Source organism: Dermacentor andersoni, chromosome 4, assembly GCF_023375885.2.
Source record: "Dermacentor andersoni chromosome 4, qqDerAnde1_hic_scaffold, whole genome shotgun sequence".
In the NCBI taxonomy this organism is placed as follows: Eukaryota; Metazoa; Arthropoda; class Arachnida; order Ixodida; family Ixodidae; genus Dermacentor; species Dermacentor andersoni.
In genome coordinates, this window is record NC_092817.1 from 62,018,627 (window position 1) to 62,028,175 (window position 9,549).

Below are 9,549 nucleotides of genomic sequence, written 5' to 3' on the forward strand. Positions count from 1 at the left end.
AGAATGATCCACTCTTTCCAGTTGCCGGAACGCTTGTTGGTTATTATTTTTAAAGGCATTGTGCTTCTGAAGGTTGAGTGGGTGGGGCACTCTAAAAGGTGTGGTGATTTGAACAAGTCCCATTGAAACACAGCATGTGGCATGAGAATATAAATTGGCTGAGGTTTAAATTTGTAAACGTAGTTATCATGAGCGAAAGGTCTGTTTGACTTGGTTTCGCAAAGACTATGCATAGAGTGTTTTATTAATATTAGGCCACAGTATTTCGCACACGTGACACACGCTGCCAAACGGGTTGTCCGCGAAGTCGCGGTGAAGCCTGGCCGTCGCAGTCGAGCTTGCCGTCAGCCAAAAGGTGTGGTTCGTCAAACGTTCGTTATGGATGCCGTTGCTTGCATCCACGGCTTCGTCTCCTTCTGCTTGTTGTTGTTCGTGTTGCTGGACGGCGGCGGCGGTTGTAGTAGCTTCGATTCTGGCACGTTCCCGCGCTTGGTAAGCTTCTCTGTAACGTACTAATCTGGCCTCCCTTCGCTCCTGTATTTCAGCAGGCAACGTTGCGTGTGCTTGACATTTCACAGCCTTCTGTCTATCTATATCTATATCTACTGGATGATTGGATTAAGCCTGTCGCTTGCCCTGAAGCGCACACACAGATGGCCCAGTCGGCGCGCCATCCATCGCGACACTGAGCGCAAGGCTCTGGCGAAGCAGCTGTTCTCGCCTAGTCACGTGGCACTGTAGCGGCAAGGCTCCGAGCGAGCGTAGCTGCGAAGCCTCTCCGCAGAGAATCACGTGGCGTGACGTCACATCTCCCACAGTTGCGTTTCGGCGGCTCAAGGTCATTGCGACGCCATGAATGTCCTTTTCTAGACTTTCGCTATAACAGTCAGCGTATTTCGCTGTGGCGCGTCTATCTTTGGTTTAATGAATACATTGTTGCGCAAAAAAAGGAAAATAAAGACCTGGGAAGGAAGAGTACGAAACGACAGATTTATCTGACGTTTCGTACTCTTCCTTCCAAGGTCTCTATTTTCCTTTTTTTGGCGCTACAATGTATTCATTAGATCCCAACCAACTCGCCCAGCAACAAGTTCTACTATCTTTGGTTTCACGACTTTCCCCACAGGGCCCGCGGTCTTCCTATTCTTCCTAACTACCTTGCCCGCGCTGAACAACCAGGGCCTGCGCGTGCCTCTGCTTTTCTTTCCGCCATTCCTCTTGGGTGCAGCCACCATTCGGGCGGTGAGCCTCGAGTACGAGGCGGACATGTGCGACCTGCTGCGCTTGCGCCCAAACCCCGATGAGATGTTCCTCACCGTGTGTGACGAGATGCACCTGCTAGGATCCGGCATCGTCCACTGCTGCAAATGTGAGGAGGCCACACGCGTCTATATGGCAAAGGCGCCAGAGCAATGAGTATACAGTACTTTTCTGGCATGCAAAGCACACGCGTGGCGTCGTCTTTTCCGCAGTTTTTTTTCATTGAACTGTATATTACCCGCCGTGGTTGCTTAGCGGCTATGATGCTAGACTGCTAAGCACGAGGTTGCGGGATCGAATCCCGGCCACGGCGGCCTCATTTCGGTGGGGAAGAAGCAGCACCCGTGTACTTAGATTTAGGTGCACGTTAAAGAACCCTAGATGGTGAAAATTTCCGGAGTCCCCCACTACGGCGTGCCTCAAAATCAGATCGTGGTTTTGGCACGTAAAACCCCATAATTTATTCGAACTATATAGATCCTCTTATGCAACTATAATGCACTAAGCCTGCCAAAAGCAAGCCTCTCACTAAGCTATGAGTTTCATTGTCAATTCATTGTCAGCCACGAGCTCCTATCGAGGCCCTCGTTTCCCCGTGATCCCACCAGCTCATTCTCTGTATTTGTCGTCTCCTTGACTCGCAGTGCTCGCGGCTCATCAGGAGGGCAAAGAGGAACGGTGGTACCTGATCGGGCCCTTCTCGTGGTCCTGGTACAGCATCCTCGGTGAACTGTCGCTCATGGTGGTGCTGGGCGCACTGCTCTTCTACTGCGCTGTGCGCGGCGTGTCGGGGGACTTCGGCTACGAGAACAAGCTGCAGGACCTGCACACGCCCGCGTTGGACGACGACGTGGACGCAGAGAAGAAATTGGTGAACACTGTCTGCCGCGAGAAGCGCCTCGCCGAGTACGCGCTCGTGGCACGCAACTTGCACAAGTTCTACGACAAATTCTATGCGGTGCGCGGAATTTACCTGGCGATTAGTCGAGGCGAATGCTTCGGCCTCGTGGGCGTCAACGGAGCTGGCAAGACGACCACTTTCCAGATGTTGGCGGGCCTCATCGAGATGACCGACGGCAACGCATACATGAAGACACTGGTCCTATCCAAAGAGCCTCGGCAGGTGAGTCCAAGTGTCTGTACATGAAGTGGGAACCTTTTTGTTTGCTGCAGAGAGAAGCAACAATCAATCTGTTCATTTCCGTCTGGCTCAATGTCGTCGCGGCGTGCAAGAGGAAGATACCGTTTTTAGTGGTTCGAGTCATTGAGAAATTTTCTCCAATCACTGTACTGCTTAGAATAAGCCGTTAGATTTCGGCTCTATGCATTTCGCAAATTCGAGGGCACTTCTTTCTGACTGGCCAAATTTATTAGTCCTCTTTACTACGAAGTACGCTAACATCTACAGTACACCCAGCGGTATTTATTTTTGCGACAAGGGTGAACTTTAAGAAGGAGAGATGGTGTTCAACTACCATAGAAGCACTTAACGCGTACGCATGTTGACTTTACAAGAACTATCAAAGAGTGAACTAAGCTGTCATGCTCGGTACGTGAGAGTGCCAACGTAGAAGTCTAGAAATAAGATAAAATTGTGGCTAAATCTGTAATTGTGCGGTATCTAATGCATGCAGTGCAGCTTTCGGCAGCACAAGCCGATCGAAAAGGAAACAGTTGAGATGCCTTTTCTTTTTTATCGATGGCATGTTTATACGCATGTCTTTATTGTGTTACGTTTCCAGCTTAAGCCGAAAGTGATATTTTGATTTAGCACTAAGTGGCGTCTGAAGGTAACAAAGGATCCGGAATCACATTAGGCACCTGTAAATGCAGCACAGTCGTTGCATAGTTACTCAGCCCGTCGTTGCTACATGATGCTGATAATTTAGTGTTGAGACGCCTCCGTACGTTGAGACCGTGCTTTCCTTACGCCACTACCTCCTTAGGGGGTAGTGGCGTATCCTACTTTTGTTCTCCCGTGTCTAGTTGTTGGGCTGACAGCTCATGAACTCGTTCGAACTCGCCTAGTTGTCGCTACCTGTGCACACAGTATCCTTGTAGAATGCCTTTTTATCCATTCACGCAGTGGCAAAGCCACATCGGCTACTGCCCGCAAAGCGACGCACTTCTGGGCAAGTTAAATGCGTTCGAGACTCTGTTCATGTTCGGCCGACTGCGCGGCGTTCCGGAGCGACCCCTGTCGGCCATGGTTCCGAAACTTATTGCCATGGTCGACCTGTCGGAGCATGCAGCCAAGCCCTGCGAGTGCTACAGGTGGGAAACGTGTTATTCTTTGCCACGCAGCAAAACAGCTACGTAGCTGACCTCGTTCCTCTAGAATAATTATGCCCAGTTGGGATGTAGTTTGACCTCTTTCAGCGGGTTGTCGGTATATTACGACGCACGGAATGCAAGCGCCCGAATAGAGCCAGAGCGCCTAATTAAGAGAAATCTGTATTCGTGGAACGTGTTTCCAGTTACGTGGCTGAAGCAAATCAAGGTATCTCTTACTTTCGTTCAGAAAACAGCCCTTCAGAATGAGCTCCTCTTTCTTTTTTGTTTTCTTGTCTTGTTTATCTACAGAGGTTAAAATACAAACCCCTATCACCAAATTTTGGTAATTTCAGTAGAGTTATCAAACAACATTTTGAGCCGTCACAAGAATATTCCGTCCGAAAGCAGCTGTAGGCTGAATATAGCTCCAGAACTGATTCAAGACCACGCTACCGGAAGTATAGTATCCGTATAACTTACATGCCTAATTTTCCAATGGCTCACCAGCGGGGGCAACAAGCGCAAGCTATCTATTGCGGTGGCAGTGGTGGGCTTCCCTCCAGTCGTCCTCCTGGACGAACCCTTCGCCGGCGTCGACGTCGTCTCACGCAACCACATTCGTCAGGCCCTGGTCAAGTTGAAGAATTCCAGCAATACCGCATTCATCTTAACCTCGCATAAGTGAGTGGCAGTCACACTTACAATGTTGAACCAGCTTCCTAAACTTGTCCCTAAAACCCTGCAATTGAAATTGATGATGATAGTGATGACGATGACGCAAATTATGATGATGACAGAAGGCTGTTGCGTTTTCTGTCGGCTCGATGACGTAGCATGGAAGAGTGCGAGGTGTCGTGCGATCGTATTGGCATCATGGTCAAGGGTCAGATGACCTGCCTCGGGCCGCTGCACCACCTCAGGCAGAAGTTCGGCGGAGGTCTCACCCTTAAGTTCAGGTTGCCCGACGACTCGCCGGTCGACATCGAGCAATTGGACAAGGCTGTCATTGAGGCATTTCCAGGAGCGAAACGCTTGGATACGAAGGACGTGAGTGTTGGAATGAACAAGTTTTCCTGTTGGCTGGTAGTACCGGATTCGTAGTCATTGGCACGCGTATTCTAAGCAGGATTTTATTTCCTCTCGACTTAACCTAAGTGCGTTCGTAAATGTGCTGTCTAGGAAACACGGGAATATAATACGCAGTCTGATCACAATCAGAAAGAAATGAACTTGAGTGAAACTCATTCGTACTGAATCTAGAAATAGCAAGATGTGCTCTATATTAAAAAAAAACCAGCGCCTTGGGGATGTACGGAGAGCTACTGGTATGAAATATAAACTGTTTGTATCGAAATCAACATTACGTACATCAGGCTCGGAGCTCGTGTATCCACAACCCCAAAAAAAAACTGCCAACTTTCCGGCAGCGCTGACACTGTCCGCCACTGCCTGAAATACAACAAAAGTGATTTCACTCGTTTGTTGCAGATGAAGAAAGCAAAAAAAAATAAATAAATAAATAAAGCCAGTAGCACTTTATTACACGTTATGAAATTTGTTCTTTATTTCGAAGGTCGGTATACACAAGCTTTCATTTCATGTCATTGCATTTCATTTTTATTCAAGATGGCTTAAGGAACTGTCTTAGGAGACTTGGCTAAATGCTTTCAAATTGCGTGACTTGGTCATGCTATCTCGACAGAAACCGCAGCGTCTCTATAGAAGCAAGTCGCGAAACATACAAAAAACATATATTTGACCAGCAGGGAAATCTTATAAACGTGACGCAATGGGTACATTTGTAATATAGTCGTAAACACAATGATAATCAAACTTATACAATGGTGATAATAGTAAGCACTGAAAGCAGAAAACGCGGAAAGGCATGTTTAAAAACAAGGAGACTGTGGTGTCGCTAACGTGCAGGTGCGTGGACAGAATACAATATAAACACTTTTTCACGTTTCTCGTCGAGCCCCTTTAATTCGTAGGTGCAATAATTTATGACATCCGGTACGACGATAAGAGGTTCAGGACCAATCGAATCATGAGAACAAACAAGTGCGCAGTACGCAACGGTAGGGAGCTATCTGTATGGCGTGATTGCAGGGAACGGGCCTATACACAAATATATTTTCCTCTTTTCTTGTTCAGTTCTAGCAATCTCTTCACTTTTCTTGTCCTTGATCGATAGCTATTTTTGCCATCTGTTTCTTTGCCTTCAGTAGTGTCAGAACCGGGCAGAGAACAACTAGGTAACAAATATTAGGGCGAAAAACACTGTTCCTCTTTAAGAGGTCAGTCGGGTATTTTTTTTCCGTGTGCTATGCCGAATAAACATGCCGGTTGTCTGCCTCGATCCCTATTGTAGAAAGCTCGAAAGCTGCTGACGCGTCTATGATCTATACTATCTAAACAGGACAATGTAATAACAAGCAAAACCTTAAAGATCAACTCAAGCCTGCTACAATCGTGGTAGAATGAACATGTATTTTTTGTTTTGTTTTGATTTTTTTGAGGCACAGGGAGGGTGGTATGAGGCTATATGGAACGCAAACAATATTTCTTCATTCCCCGATGTTCGGTTTTGGACATATATCCACCCGAGACGTCCTCCTTCTCCTGAAGGAAGATCAAATAGACTATCTAGACAGAGACAACAAATATTCTATCATGGCGCTCGATGTCAAAGGGGCCTTTGAGACCGTGTCACATGAAGCCATCCGTCAAAATGTGCGACGTATCGACTGCGGTGCAAGGGCTTCTCGCTTTGTTGAGAATTTTCTGACAAGCAGAACAGCAACCATAGGAGGGGGCAATTTCCGCAAGGAGAAATTTCAGACACCGAACAAGGTGACCCCAGCAAGGCTCAGGCTTCACGCTCCTGATTTTCAACATTGCCATGATGCGGTTGCCCAGAGATCATTGCGATATAAATGGCTTACGACACACGATATACGCGGATGATATAACCCTCTGACTGAGACCGTGTACGACTGGTAAGCAACAAGACATACTGTAACACGCAGTCGATCGAACGGAAAGCTACCTCAGAGCATGTGGCTTGAAGTGCGCTCCGGAAAAAATCCTAGTTGCTGGTTCTCAAAGCGAGAACACGAGGCAAACCACCAGCGTACGAGCAGCACGACCCCAGTAGCACTCTAAATGTGATAGGTATACCAAAAGTGGAGTCGCTACGTGTTCTCCGCCTCGTCATTCATAAAGATGGGTCGGGTGCCGCTACGCTTCCCAAACTACAGGCCTCACTCAAGCAAGTGATACACCCCATCACACTGGTCGCCAACAGGTGGCACGGACTCAGAGCAAGACACGCTTCAAATCCTGCAGGCACTTGTAACCAGTCGTATAACCTATGGTGCACCCTATATCGACTGCAAAAAAGCCGTGATCGAGAAACTTAACATCCTTATTAGAAAAGCAACCTAGATCACCATTGAGGTTTCTGAGAAAGCGTCGAAGGCCCGCCTAAATAAACTGGGACTCCATAATACGTGGGAAGAACTACAAGCCGGGCTTTCCTGCCAGAAGGGACAGGAAGACATATCGAAGAAATAAGCCAATATTCTACAGCACGATAGACTCGAACGAAGAATGTACCCACTACCTCACCTGAAACTCAAAGGGACGCAGAAGACACAGTTACCAAAAGAAGACTGCAAACGAACTCCTATGTTAACGGTAGCCTATTGCATAGGATATCTCCAACTCAATTCCCGTGCCTCGGCGACTTTTGCGGAGTTCCTAGCACCGTGAGCCACATGGTAATGGAGTGCTCGGGGCCCACGGCACCCCCGCGAAAACCGAAGACTTAGGATGAAATAACAGCCGAAGAAGTCGAGACAAAAGAGGGGAAGGAAGAACTGTGGTAGGCCGTGCTGTCTTGCCCAGGGCTGGCTGACCAGTGAAAGTTGGTGGATCGGTCCAAGCTGCAACCAAGAGCCCGCGGTTTCCTGAAATGAGGAAGCCCCATCCCTGAGGGTGAAGAGAGATCCCTTTCTCTCTATTGCTAGCTCATAAATAAACGTTCATTTCTCTCTCTGTCTCCGAGCACGGTTGCTGTTTGTTGGAGTTTTCTAGGCTTCTTTCTTTCTTGTTTTTTTTTTTTTTTGAAACGGGACAGTTTTTATTCTGCGGTCTCTGTCTGTAGGCTGCCTTTCTTTTTCTGTTGTCATTTTTTTGTGTGTGTGTTGGGGGGAAGGGAGGGGGTGAGTAGTATTTGGGTGTAGAATAGCAGCGAAATAATCAATGCGTATTCTATATACGGGGAGTTTTTATTTTTATTTTTAACGTAATCTTTAGAAATAATCCTTCACATGTGGCACAACTCTATTTCTTGAACGAGATTACTCTCAGAGGCAGACATTATTTCCATAAAAAAATGAAAGTTAATATTTGACTATAGAACAAAATTTTGCTAATAAACTTTTAAACGAATTATAATATACCTCATATTGCAAATTACGAAATGAAGCGGGTGACTTTTAACATCATATGCACTTGGAACGAGTTACAAAGATGACTCCAGTTTCGATATATGCGTTCCCAAAGCTTGCGAAGAAAGGCATTGATACTGCAGTAACTTTAGAGCTTGAATTCATGAAAAGGCGCTTTCTTAAAAAGTAAATGGTACAAGATGCATTTTTACGGCAAGTTTGACTGCGCTTATCTCAAGACTAGTGCTAGTTTCAAAATTCGTTACAAGTAGACGTGCCTTGTGAAATCACTGACATCAATTTGTGTATTGCAATATACGAGCTAAAGTAATGATTTGAAAATTTAATTAGTGAAGGTTTGTGAAGGAGACTATTGTGCGTATTGATTTTCAGTGCAAGTAATGTATAGCACATCGAGTATTGGAGCTCAATAAGTGGATTTGTGCTGAATGCCGCAGGCAAATTGAAAAAACTTCTGCTATCGTTAACATAAAAAAAAACGATATATGTATTTTCGCAGCGCCTGCGGAAGGTCGCCGAGTATCGCCTGCCGGAGCGGCCAGCCTGGACTTTGCTGTTCCAGAAGATTGCTGCCCTGCGGAAGGCGTTCACCTTCGAGCACGTCATTGCCACCGACGCGAACCTCGAGCAGCTCTTGGTTAGCTTTGCGCGCAAAGCGCGAGAAGAGGCCGCGCTCGAACCCAGGGACGAGGACTGAGCTCGGTTGGAACGCTCCGCGGTCAGGCCCCAAATATTTTAAGCAATATGTAACGTTAGTGCGCAGGCCCCTGTTTGAAATTATTGGACAAAGACTATGTCTCTGGATGCATAAACCACGATGAAAGCGCGCGAGCGATTCCATCATAGATTAACGGACAATTTAAAATCGTTCTCGAAAGGAATTTACAATGTTGTACAAATAATTCAAGATATAATGGTAGGTAGTTACGGCGGCCTAACATTGTATTAGCGCAGTCTCAGTGGGACTACATAAGCTGCTTTTTTTCGTTGATATGATATCTGAACAAGTTGCGGGATATCTCTATGTCATTTATCTATACAGTGCAGTGCAGGCGGTATCATCTTGTGGTGTTATTTCATAACTGTTATAGGGCTGTCCAATTACCGTTTCTTTCACCGTATTTTTCATTACCGTAATTCGACCATTTCTTCATCCATTTATTGATTTCTTACGGAAAAGTTTAGCATTGTAGAGTTTCTCAATTGCACAGCTCGGTGTAACATCGCAATTTGTTTGTCGTAAGTACTTCGCCAAAGACTTTATGCGCAGAGAACAAAACAGCATTAAAAGAACTGTGCGCAAACAGAAGTCCATATTTCTGCAGTCTTCTTGTCTGCAGTCGGCGTTCTACTACAGCGGCTAGTGACCGTCTTAGGGGATCCGGCAGTGCCACAAGGGCAAGCGACATCCTCTGCATGCACATACAAATCGGACAGTGAACGTAATATAACCGGCATGTAGCGATTTATATCAAAAACGCAGAACGCTTTCTCAAGAAAACTATTCTCTAAACAACACGCGCAGTTCTAAGAAAATTAT

At 46.4% G+C, this 9,549-nt stretch overlaps 1 protein-coding gene across 1 annotated transcript in view; it reads left to right on the forward strand.

The window, feature by feature from the left end:
• Positions 1-9,305, forward strand: part of LOC126536700 (phospholipid-transporting ATPase ABCA3-like) — a 60,424-nt gene extending 51,119 nt beyond the window's left edge. Inside the window, exons 20-23 of the mRNA XM_055074150.2 lie at positions 1,127-1,369; positions 1,905-2,383; positions 3,347-3,534; positions 8,509-9,305. Coding sequence (XP_054930125.1) covers positions 1,127-1,369; positions 1,905-2,383; positions 3,347-3,534; positions 8,509-8,830 — 1,232 coding nt within the window. The 3' untranslated portion in view covers positions 8,831-9,305. The remainder of the gene's footprint in view (positions 1-1,126; positions 1,370-1,904; positions 2,384-3,346; positions 3,535-8,508) is intronic.
• Positions 9,306-9,549: the final 244 nt, after the last annotated feature.